Here is a 13299-nt window from a genome sequence, read left to right on the forward strand (position 1 = left end):
ACGTCAGCGCTCGGTTAATTACGATGGTCTTGTGTGAGAAAATGGAGCTTTTTAATTTAGAGCTGTAACTAATTTATCATAACTTTTGTAAAGCGGAAGTAAACTTAAAATGTAAATAGTGAAACTGAGATGCGTGTGAATTTTCCTTTAGAGTACCTACCTAGAGGTACCTAGAGGTACTCTACATTTAAAAAAAATATGATTACAATTATTAATGAACAAGGGGGCACATATACACTAAACTGTCAATTTTCCAAATAGGTACATATTGAAAGTTTTAACCTGTGGTTTTAACATTGAAATAAGCTTTTTTTTTTTTGTGTGGTGTCTCTCAATGTTAGCCAGAAGGGCTTCTACATTTTAACGCGGACGCGGGGGTGAACTGAAGGTTCACCCTGGTAGCGACATGCACAAGGGCGTCCCCCCTTGACGGGGATCTCGAACCTCGGCTTGGGCTGTCGCTTGAGTAATTGAAATAAGCGTGAATTTCAATTATATTATATTTTCTTGATATCTACTCTGCATTATAGTTAAATAATTATACTCGTGCAATAAATACTCCATAGTCTTTTAAGAGAATTGTAACATTTAAAGTAATTCTAACAATGTTAAAGGGCCTCGCCTTCACTTTACAAGAACGACAGGCACTTGGCATTATTGGATTATTAGCTCCACTTTACAAAACGCAACAAGAACAGTTAAATATTTGCCGCGTTTCTTTGGATAGATACAAGAACGATCTGAATAAATACTTGTACTTGGTGGAGCTGCATGTAAGTAATAAAATTGTGATAGTACAGCGTTATCAAATTACCTACTTATTTTATTTATTTCATCATAACCTTATGATATTTTCAATAAATGTCGCAATACAGGATATCATATCGTTTTTTCTACAAATACTTAAAAATATTGTTACTTCTTACATGGAAGCTAGGGTTAAGTACATACTTGATTTACAGGTAGAGTCATTCCTAATTACTCATTACAATTCAATTTTTTACAAAATTAAATTCTTTGTAAACTGTGCCAAGTTAAGAAAAAGTTTTTTGGGAGCACGCCCGACATTCATAGATATATTTCTTTAGGACACAAATGAGAAATTATTCTTCAGCCTGATATCGACTGACGTTGAAAAATATTTGCCGATCGTGTACACCCCGACCGTCGGCTTGGCGTGCCAAAAGTTCGGTCTAGTTTACAAGAGGGCTAGAGGACTCTTCATAACTATAAACGACAAGGGCCACGTGTTGAACATTTTGAAAAATTGGTAAGGGAAATTGACTGTATAACAGAATATAGTACTATTTTTGTGAGATTTGCAAAGTGAACTTTTACAGAATCTGTGACAAAAGTGAAGATAATGTTATTGTATAAATTTTATATGTTCCTTAAAATGTTGCCCATAAGTTTTTACAGATTCGTTGTTAGTCTGATCTTATGTTTTTTCTTTTCTGCTCTATTTTTCTACAAATGAAGATTTTGTATGTATATACCTATAGCTAATGTATGTATTAACATACTTCCATTTTTATTTACATCTATGCGAGAAAGTTTGATAGTAATTTGATACTAACAGATAGTATTTTTTCTTCATTAATTATAATCGTAGGCCAGAACATGACATACGAGCGATAGTTTTCACGGATGGCGAAAGGATCCTTGGTCTCGGGGATTTGGGTGCATATGGTATGGGTATACCAATTGGTAAGCTGGCGCTGTATACCGCTCTAGCTGGGATAAAACCACACCAATGTCTGCCAGTAACCCTGGATGTGGGCACTGACAATCAGGTATTTCATTATGTTGTATTATCTAATATATCTAATAATCTATAATATAAAAATGAATCGCAAAATGTGTTGGTAAGCGTATAACTCGAGAACGGGTGGACCGATTTCGTTAATTCTTTTTAGGGTTCCGTAGCCAAAATGGCAAAAACGGAACCCTTATAGTTTCGTCATGTCCGTCTGTCCGTCTGTCCGTCTGTCCGTCTGTCACAGCCGATTTACTCGGAAACTATAAGTACTACAGTGATGAAATTTGATGGGAATATGTGTTGTATGAACCGCTACAAAAATATGACACTAAATAGTAAAAAAAAGAATTGGGGGTGGGGCCCCCCATACATGTAACTGAGGGATGAAATTTTTTTTTTCGATGTACATACCCGTGTGGGGTATCAATGGAAAGGTCTTTTAAAATGATATAAAGTTTTCTAAAAAACATTTTTCTTAAAGTGAACGGTTTTTGAGATATCAGCTCTCAAAGTCGTAAAAAGTATGTCCCCCCCCCTCTATTTTTATAACTACGGGGTATAAAATTCTAAAAAAAATAGAGGTGATGCATGCTAATTAACTCTTTCAACGATTTTTGGTTTGATCAAAGTATCTCTTATAGTTTTTGAGATAGGTTGATTTAACTGTAATTTATTATATTTGCTGCTACGGAACCCTTTGTGCGCGAGCCCGACTCGCACTTGGCCGGTTTTATTTTATTATATTCCTTGAAGTACGAGGATGGTTCTTACGTAGAGAAAACGTGAATATGTACCACGGGCGAAGCCGGGGTGGACTGCTAGTTATTAATATATTCAGGAATGTTTATATGTAAGATCAGACTACGACCGAAAGGAGAGAAGCAGCTAAATGTTAAAATATTCTGTTTAAGGGATGGATATGTGTGGCTACTAACTTTAAAAAATTGTGAAACTTAAAAAAAAAACGCGCTAGAGCAGATATAGAGTAAAGCATAAATTATAAATATAATAATTGCTATCGTTATAATCCAATTGGTTTAATAACCCATTATGATAATTATTTTAAATTACCAAGTTTAAAATACCAAGATTTTAAATGTACGAATTTGAAATTAAGCTAGATAGCGAAGTATACGCGGGCGCCTTCATGCATTTAAATCGCCCGAAAGAGACGAAGGAATTCCATCATGGACCGGGTTATATAAAACGAAATAAGTTACGCAAACGTATAAATTTTATTATCTAATTGTTATGAATTTATTTTACTCACTTTAGGAAGTTTTAAGTGTTATTCAGATTGAATATTAAAACGTAACATAGATATAGATTTATTTTTTGGAGAAGTTTATTAACTAATATTTTTTTACTGTTCTTTATAACATACAGCCACAGGTACACAAATGATCTTGTGTCCTTAATATTATATATATCGCAACAGACATGAGATCTTTATGTGCATTATTTAGTGCTATAAATGTATATCATAGAAAAGAAACATCCAGTTCTCTATATTCATTAGTAGTTAGTATTAAAAGTACTATTCCCAAAAATGTGTCTACTACGGCTTCGTTATCCGAGCAAACGAGCCCATTCACGCCGCAGGGTGCTATTCGCCGACAAAAACTCGATTAGTTGACAAACTGTGGTCTAGACTTTGGGACTTTTTCCACGCTCGTTGCGGTTACAATTTATGATAATACGATATCACGAAGCGGCAGTTTTTGTGGTCTACAGCGAGCGATTTATAAAGTTTAATTTGTGAGTGTAGGTTACGATCGTGACATGAAAAAAGGCAACGTAATATTTTCAAACAAAGTTACTTGGATTCTGCTCTACTGAGTTATTTCGTTTTCAACAAAATTGTATTTGTGTTGCTTTCATGTATGATTTCAGACGTAGGTATGATAATTAACTTCCAGTTTATAGTCTTTAATGTAGCCTCAGGTAATTATACGGGGATTTTGTCTGAATATCAGGGTCTTATTGTACCTACTTAATGGCTAATGGCATATGCATTATTCACATAAGATGTTGTCATTTACTGACTCACGTGTTTCTAAAATGATATAAGGATAACTAATTCCATACAGAAATAGTAAATGTTGTTTCTGAATAACTTTTAGGAACTTTTAGAGGATCCCCTATACATTGGGCTGCGGCAAAAAAGAGTACGTGGAAAGGATTATGATGAATTTGTGGCTGAATTCATGGAGGCCTGCATCAAGAGATATGGCGCTAACATTCTTTTACAAGTAAAATTATTTTCCTCCCAATGTAATAAGTTTTTATGATAGTTATAGATTGCTGCTCTACATATGTAATTATGACACATATTAAACAGTTATTTCAATCTTTAGTCAAAGATTACAAGCTTTATAAAGCAAAATTCTAAGCCAATTGAACGTTCAAGTTATATTCTTGGTTTTAGTTTGAAGATTTCGCTTTAGGCAACGCAACACGACTCTTAAACAAGTACCGGGATATATATTGTACGTTCAATGACGATATACAAGGCACTGCGAGTGTTGCTGTCGCCGGCTTGATGACAACAGAGAGGATCACTAAGAAAAAGCTAGCTGAATACACGTTCATGTTCTTGGGCGCTGGTTCTGTGAGTAAACCTATAGATAGTATTAGTCTTTGCATTAGCAAGTACCTAACTATATTTCATCTGTAAATTGTAATATAATATCTGTAGCTACTTTATTGCCTACTTATATGTATTTCGCTTTGATTGGGGATTTTGTTTCGATAATTTTAGTGATATTCAATGTTAATTCAATTTTTAAATTGAGTAGTTCATTTTCTTAAAGAAAAATATTTTAGAAGTTCGATAATATCACGACTCGACAAAAAAATTTTCGTTCTTTGTCCTAAAGTTTATACTATTATTTTCCAGTTAGTTATGCACAAAAACGAAAAGAACATACCTTTTTTCGGTATAAAGTTTGCTTTTGTGATAGTTATAATAATAATACTCGTTTTTCAATTTTTTCATAAATTTTAATTGATTTTAATATTTTTAAAAAGACCGCGCGGTGAGAGTGGGGTATTAAAGTTTACACTGTGCCGCTAGATGGCACCCGAGTGATAAACAACCATCAGGTGTTATTTACAAGCCCAGAATAACTTAAAATGTCGTCACGAAAGTGCAAATACGATGCTGATGCATTTTGTTTTATATGTGGTCAATTTATTAAAGTTCGAGACGTGAAATACGAACTAAAGACATCTCACGTTCTCTGTGAAGCCTATGAAGCATATTTTGACTGTCCTGTACGGAATCAAGATAAGCCATGGGCTCCACATGTTGCTTGTAGTTATTGTAAAAGGTGTTTGGAAGGTAAGCAATTTTTATTTAATTAAGCGATGAATCCAAAATAATAGACATATTAATTTTTATTTTTATATTTTTAGGTTGGTATCGAGGTGGGAAAAGGTCTATGAAATTTGCAATACCAAGGATTTGGCGAGAACCAAAAGACCATATTACTGACTGCTACTTTTGTATGGTGAATCCGAGTAAAAGACGTAGAGGTAAAAATGCAAAACCTATTGAATATCCTGACCTCGAATCTTCTTCTGCTCCAATTGCTCACGACCCGACACGACCAGTACCTGAGCCACCAAAAAAATTATCGCAGAAAAGCTCATCTTTTAGTTCTTATAAAAGTAATTCCGATAAGGAGTTTTTGCCTACACCTGAACAACCAAAACACTATCTCATTACTTCAGAAGATTTTAACGATCTAATTAGAGATTTAAATTTGCCAAAAAATAAAGCAGAGCTTCTAGGCTCTCGGTTAAAACAGTGGAATTTGCTTGATGATGTTAAGATCACGGATCAGCGGACTAGGCATGAAATGTTTGCAACGTTTTTCACGAAGGAAGATGGACTTTGTTTTTGTAATGACATTAAAGGTATGTTTGAAGTAATTGGCATACCCTGTGTCCCTAGCGAATGGCGTTTATTCATTGACAGCTCTACAAAAAGTTTAAAAGCAGTTCTATTGCACAACGGAAATAAATTTCCGTCTCTTCCAATTGCTCACTCAGTACATCTTAAAGAAAATTATGAAAGTGTCAAAATTTTGCTTGAATCTGTAAAGTATCGTGAGTATAACTGGGAGCTGATTGGAGATTTTAAAATGGTGGGATTTTTAATGGGGCTACAGGGTGGATATACTAAGTATCCGTGTTATTTGTGCTTGTGGGATAGCAGAGCGGATTCTAAACACTATATTCAACGGTCATGGCCTGTAAGAACAGAATTGTGTGTCGGAAAACAGAGCGTCAAATTTGAGCCGATTGTTGAAGCGGAAAAACTGTTAATGCCGCCTTTGCATATTAAGTTAGGGTTGATGAAACAATTTGTTAAAAAACTGGATGAAACTTCAGAAGCTTTTGGAAACTTAAAAAAATTTTTTCCGAAGTTATCGGAAGCAAAGGTTAAAGCTGGGGTTTTTGTTGGTCCGCAAATAAGACAGATTTTCGCCGATGAAAAATTTCCAACGTTGCTGAATCGTACTCAAAAAGCAAGTTGGAACAGTTTTAAAGCAGTAGTTTCTGGATTTTTAGGAAATAATAAAGCTGAAAACTACGAAAAGTTGGTTGAGGATATGCTTACAAATTTTAAGGCCATGGGCTGCAGGATGTCATTAAAAGTACATATGCTGCATGCTCATTTGGATAAATTTAAAAACAATATGGGAGCCTATTCCGAAGAGCAAGGAGAACGTTTCCATCAGGACATCATGAATTTTGAACAACGCTATCAAGGCCAATACAATGAAAACATGATGGGCGACTATATTTGGGGTTTATTGAGAGAAAGTAGCTATGAACATAAAAGAAAAAGTAGAAGTGTGCACTTTTAAGTTATTTTCCACTTTTCTGTAAGCTAATTTGATAGTGAAACTTAATAAAAATAATAAACATTTTTATTTCAATAGTTTTATTTTCAATCAAAAATTAAAATCCGAGATTTTTAAAAATTTCGTTCAATCAGTCTTCTAAGCACAAAAGCAAAGTTTTTCATGCCATATATTTTTTTTCCGTCTAATTACGACCTAAACTACCGAAATTTAATGCTTTGCAACCAAGTCAAATTTCATGGTGACCCGTTGTAATCGAACATCTGCTCTATATTTGAATAAGCAACGGTTATATGAATCTAATGAAAAATAAGCACTACGTCTACAATCGTTTCAATAACGTTTATTGCTTTAAGCATAAAACTTCATACCTTTAGCTTTAGTGTGCCAATTGAATTCTCGAATAGCTATCGTAATTATTTAATTGTGCTCCACAATACCCGAGCTCTGGTATCCGTAGTGATTATACACACGAGCTGATTAGTGCCTAATATGTTCTAAACTAATGCTTATGCCATTGTTATTAGTCCATTAATATTATACTATCTATTATAGCAGTGTTAGGAATACAGTCGAATAGCATTTGACTTGATTATAACGAGTTCATCGTAGTTAGTCTCAATTTATAATTGGTCTATTTGAATTACAATTATTCTGACGTGTTCCAAACTATTTACTAACGTATGGGAAAATTTGTTTGGGAAAATTAATCAAATCGATAGTAGGTACTTAGTCAAAGTAAACTTCGTGTGTTACCTCACTGGCATTTTGGAATGGTGGGCGGTAGCAATCATAAAAATAACCTTTACATACCTACACATATGATAGAAGTATTTTCACTTATAATACCACAAGAGCTTCAAAATTATCGGGTATTTTCCGATAGGTTCGTTGCAAACAAATAGAAAGAAAGAAAGAAAGAAAATACATTTAATCCAACACACATAGATCAACTGAACAAATGAAGGAGTCAAGTTTTTAGTCAAGGTTAAAAAATCACGAGCGCGAAGCGCGAGTGATTTTTCCTGAAAAACTTGACGACTTTATTTGTTTGCAGGGAACCTTGAGGGAAATGCCAGATAATTTTGAAGCTCGTGTGGTATTCGGGAGATTATTTTTCCGTCCCAAATGTCGGCCAATAATTTCACAATTGAATTCAACCTGTCAGTTAGACGTCAACGACCAGAGAAAATTTTCAAAAAATTATCAGTATAATACCATGTAGGTTGTAACACGTGACGTCGAATGGTGCAATTCTATTGGTCGATATTTGGGTCGGAAAAATAATCATTTAAATTCATTCTGTAGTCTTTAAAAAAACCACACTAATTATTTATTGCTCTCCATATCAATTTTCAATGTAGATAATAAATCGTAAGATTTATGAATTACATAATATGTGCACATCTTGAACATGGAATTTAATTAAGACTTGACTATTTGATAATAGATAATAACGTTTTACATCATGTTTGAACATATCCTATTACATAACCTTAATCCTAACCCAAAGTACTGTTCATTCATTTCCCCAGGCCGCAACTGGCATAGCCAATTTAACCGTAGCAGCCATGGTAGAACAAGGGTTGTCAGAGAACGACGCCCGCAATCGCGTCTACATGTTCGACATTGAGGGTCTCCTTAGCAACAAGCGGCAAGGCGGTATCCCGGAACATTGCGAGCACTTTGGCAAAGATGTGGAGCCATCGAAGGACTTCGAGCAGTGCGTGCAGACGTTGAAACCGACGTGTCTCATTGGTGAGATTTTTTTCTCTCGAAGTAGTTCGGGAATGTCCTAGTTTGCTCTTAGATGATAGGTACTTATTATAGATACGTTTTATCACATTCTGTCTATTTTTTGTAGAAATTGGCTACTGTCTACGCTGCTATGATATTACGGTTTAATAAAAATTTTCAGGATTTTTTATATTTTGGTTAATAAATAGACAAATAATTGAAAATATAGAGCTATTTTTGGTAGAGTTCTTGTAAGTAATTAAAAATAATTTATTTCCCAGGATGTTCAACAGTAAGAGGTGCATTTAATGAGAAAATCCTCAAGCAGATGGCCCAGAATGCTGAAAGGCCAGTAATATTTGCCCTCTCGAATCCCACCAGTAAGGCAGAGTGTACTCCCCAGGAAGCTTATAACCATACAAATGTAAGAACACAGACATTATTGAACTGCTTCTTAAGTTGTTTATTGTTGTAGAATATAACATATTTTTCAATGTATCACCCCTTTTGGAATACCTACAATATTAATGTAGTCTGTACCGTGTACGTACTCATAAAATTATTAGCAAAATAGGATTACTTCCTACAAACAAAGTCACAAATTTCGCTCTCTATAATATCACTATAAATCAAGCACGCTGCCCTTTTACTTGCAACTTTATGTTATTGCTATATACTGACTTTGCTTTATATTCCCACTCAGTCTTATTCTAATTATGTTAATTACGGTCGCATTTCTTCCACATGTTCTTTATCGACCCTCCCTTTGCTTATTTAGCACTCAGAATTGTGAAAACCATTAAACATCTGCGAATAACCATCAAATGAAATTGCAAAAGCATGTATAGCTCATTTTAAGAACACATTATCAAGTCACATTACTCTCCATTAATTAATTTGACTGCTCACATTCAATAATATTTTAATGTTATTAAATACAAATCTATGCTACTATTAAAAAGCTGAAGGGTTTGTTTGTTTGAACGCGCTAATCTCAGGAATTACTGATCCGATTTGAAAAATTCTTTCAGTGCTTAATAGCCCATTTATCGGGGAAGGCTATAGGCTATATTGTTATATACATTACCCTAAGACCAATGAGAGCGGAGAAATGCGGGTGAAACCGCGCTGTACAGATTTGATATTTACTCAACTATTATTTAAGTTTACATTAAATAACATGTTATACAAATAAACATTAAATAATAGTAATAAACTAAATAATTTGCTCAAATACCATAAATTTGTATCAAGAATATCCTATATGTATATATACCTGTTCCTTTAAACTTATGAAATAAAACAAGTATCTTATTCCAGCATATTATCCTTGCATATAGAAAAGCATCAACACATCTATTTCATTTTACTAGGTATCGTTTTTTTTTATGGGCATGTTTTTGCCCTACTAATCTATCTTTTTAATAGGGGATCGAACCCAGCACTTCTTTATACATGCACTTCATAATTTAATTATCTTCTCTCAGGGCACGTGTATTTATGCATCCGGGTCACCGTTTCCACCTGTGAAATATAAGGACAAAGAATATCATACGGGACAAGGCAATAATTCGTACATTTTCCCCGGCCTTGCGTTGGGCATTATAGCAGTTCGTGCCCGAATTATTCCCGAATATATGTTCTTAAGTGCAGCTCGGGTAAGTTTTTGTAACTTATTTGTCTCGAATTTGTTATGAACTAGCTGTTTATAATTGCATTATTATTAAAATAATAAATTATATCGATCGAAGAGAACAAAGGTCGGTTACATTCAAAGATTGTTACAACAAAATTTATAACCAATAACTTTAAAAAATTATCATTGATAAAAGAAAATACAACAGAAATCAAACCAAGTCATGTTCAGATGTTAAAGAGATTTCTTTAAATTTTTACAAAAATAGTGTGATGAATGCATTATTTTTCCATCAGACACTAGCCAATTTTGTGAGCGAATCAGACTTGGGGATCGGCCGTATTTACCCACCTCTTGCAGATATCAGAAAAGTTTCATATAGCATAGCACTGGAGATTTGCAACTTGGCGTATCAAAAAGGTGAATTTGTCTTTATCTTTTCTTATAACAAGGTTGGCATTGTATCAGTCTTCTCAATTTTCTTGAAATATGTTTGTATCAGGAGCTTTTTTTAGTAAATGAGATTATGAATTACCTACTTCATTTTAATCATATTATAATATAAACACATATTCAATATGAGTACTTAATATAGATCGATAATGAGTTTATAACAGAATATTATGTATGACAAATATGCATTATGCACATCTAATAAAATTATTTTATAACAAATTACGGAAGTGATGTGTTACTCATATCTACATAATATTAAAAACAAAACATACAATTGAGTATATTCACTATTCAGACCGTCAAAATAAATAAGCTTTAAAAATGTTAAGCTCTCATTCATATTGCAGGAATTGCAACGGTACATCCGAAGCCGAATGACTTCAAGGCATTCTTAAATGATCATATATATGATTTGCAATACTACTCTCCTTTGCCAGCTTTTTATCCATACCCAAAACCGCCAGAAATCAAAGTTAAATCGGTTGAGGAAGTTTACAAAGGACTTGTGTAAGTTTCTCCCTATACTCTATAAATTTATTTTATGGTAGTATTATTACCCTAGTAGAGTATAATATTAGCAGAACAGTGACGTCATAAGGGTTCAAGAAATGAGCTCAAATGTCCATAAAAGACCAGCAAAGTGCTTACACCACTAGTAACTATAACGGGAGAAATCATGGTCAGTACTGACCGCTATGTTTCCTAAGCTCGTTCAACCATAAAGAAATAGAACTTAATGTAATCGCATTCGATGTGAGAGAGACCTATTTCTATTATACATGAACCCGCTCCTAAATCCTTTTTAAGGTTGGACACACGTCCGCCATTAACTGCTGTGGCTACTTAATGCTTTAAACTGATTTATTTGTGTTTGGTCCAAACTTGCATCAATAAATGTTGTGAAACATGTGTAGAATGTACAATTTTACACTTATGCTTTACATTTCTTTACATGTTTCACCGATGATTTACAATAGATATTTTCAATGCTGCCTGTAAAATTGTACATGATTTGCTAATAACTTCAATTTTCATCTACAGAAATGATCCAAAGCCCAAATAAATCGCGTAGGCGTAAGCGCAAACTGTGTACGAACTGAATAATGTATTAAAAGAAAACCAAGATTTCAAAACACTGTACAATCAGTAGGTATATTTAATTTATATAAATTATAGTTTCATCATATACTAAAGTTGGATAAATTGAGAAGGAAGATTATTTATATTCTATTTTGAATTTCAAATCGAAATATTGTGTTATAACGTATTTATCATATTTTCTAAGTTATATTTTAAATATTAGTTCAAAATAAAGATATTTAGTTATATGCTGTTGTTTTATTTCATATTTTTAAATGACTCTACATAAAGAATAAAATTTACTAAGTAGGTACTTATATTTTTAATAGAAATTGATGTTATATTTAACTATTTACTCTTTATTTAACGTTTCCAAGACTTTATTGCGTGCCTAGTCTAGATTCAGATGACTTGCATTAAACACGACAAAAGAATACGAGACACATTCTTACTTATCGCCTGTAGGTGATAAGTAAAAATGTATAGAAATTAAAGACTTTTTTGACGGGGTCTCCCCGTGACCACGCTTGCTGTAAAGTGTTCGAAACGTCGGGAAAATAATAGAATGAATAAATCGCGTTTAAAATCCGTTAAAAAGTCTTTAATTTCTAAATGTATAATACTCGCGTGAAATCAAACACTAGAAAATACTAAGTAAAAATGTGTCTCGTATTCAACTTAAAACTTGGCAATTAATTTCTTCGAAATATAATATGTCATAGGGTTTTTTATTCTACCTAAAATGTGAATATACTGACTTCTGCACGTGTTCGTGAACAAAGAAGTTTGTACAAACTACAAACATATCGTGTACAGAAGTTTTCGTGCAAATATTTAATTGTGAAACTTGTTTTTGAACGAAACACGACACGAGTTACGGTTTACTCTGCGTAGACGATTGTAGTAGAATCACAGTTTTTTAAACATTTTTAGCGTATAGTTTCAAACGTAGTTGGGAGCTTGTATTTTATTTGAAAATCATTTCATGTAAAACTGATGTAAACATTATTAGAATTTGTATGAATTTTTAAGAAGCTGCGCGTGCTTCAGTGCTCTCCATACTGAAAAACAATTTTTACGTTTCTTTATTATTTACACAGAGATCGTATTTAATTACGTATGTCTGCTACGTGAAGTCATTTTGTTAAAATTTGTATCTGTTTTCTTTATCCAACTTACCTAATCTCCATCTTATCTCATTAATATTCAATTCATAACATTTCACAATCAATATCCACAACGTTTAATAATCAAAACTCGTTAGTCCAGCGTGCTCTGGAGCGATAGTATAGCTTTACGGATCTTAATATAATGCAAATCTTCAAATCTCCTAGTAGCAGTTTGCACCTTGTGTATTAGGACGTATTGTGAGGTTGTTGGCACAATATCTGGCTATAACGTTATACAACAGATGTTTCGGTACTACAAAAGGTGAGCGCTCATGATCTTTGTAAGTGGTGAAGATTGAATGTTTTTTTATTATTCTAGATAGGGAAGCGCTTGATCACAATCTCGCCTGATGGAAAGCTAAGATGGTACGCGCTGTCTTGAAAAGTTAATATTATACCATCCTTCAAGGTTGGTATAATAAAGGGACTTTTGCGTTATTAATGACTTAATAAATATGAAGGTATTTAATTATGTATATTTTAAAATATACTAAATTGTAATCAAGAGAGGCCATTCGATACTTCGTAGTTTTTTGCAAGCACACATAATTTCTAGAGATAGTCCGTTTACTATTTGATATCGAGTAT

General features: G+C 33.4%; 1 protein-coding gene across 1 annotated transcript; it reads left to right on the forward strand.

Annotated features, from left to right (window-relative positions):
* The first annotated feature begins 605 nt into the window (after positions 1–605).
* Positions 606–10973, forward strand: LOC149488529 (NADP-dependent malic enzyme-like). Its single transcript, XM_089695314.1, has 10 exons — positions 606–773; positions 1089–1270; positions 1613–1793; positions 3883–4011; positions 4188–4370; positions 8169–8391; positions 8652–8794; positions 9858–10028; positions 10303–10426; positions 10810–10973. Exons 1-10 carry the CDS (start codon positions 606–608, stop codon positions 10971–10973), a joined length of 1668 nt encoding a protein of 555 aa, XP_089551440.1.
* Positions 10974–13299: the final 2326 nt, after the last annotated feature.

Source organism: Colias philodice, chromosome 5 (genome assembly GCF_061535455.1).
Source record: "Colias philodice isolate Cphi_HAF_F1 chromosome 5, ilColPhil1 Martin Lab GWU primary, whole genome shotgun sequence".
NCBI lineage: Eukaryota > Metazoa > Arthropoda > Insecta > Lepidoptera > Pieridae > Colias > Colias philodice.

Excerpts from the sequence above, each read along its gene's own strand:
- LOC149488529 (XM_089695314.1), top strand. The coding sequence starts at position 606 with ATGTTAAAGGGCCTCGCCTTCACTTTACAAGAACGACAGGCACTTGGC. Across the intron at positions 1,271-1,612 it reads TTGAACATTTTGAAAAATTG|GCCAGAACATGACATACGAG; the intron begins GTAAGGGAAATT and ends TTATAATCGTAG. Across the intron at positions 10,427-10,809 it reads CAACTTGGCGTATCAAAAAG|GAATTGCAACGGTACATCCG; the intron begins GTGAATTTGTCT and ends TTCATATTGCAG.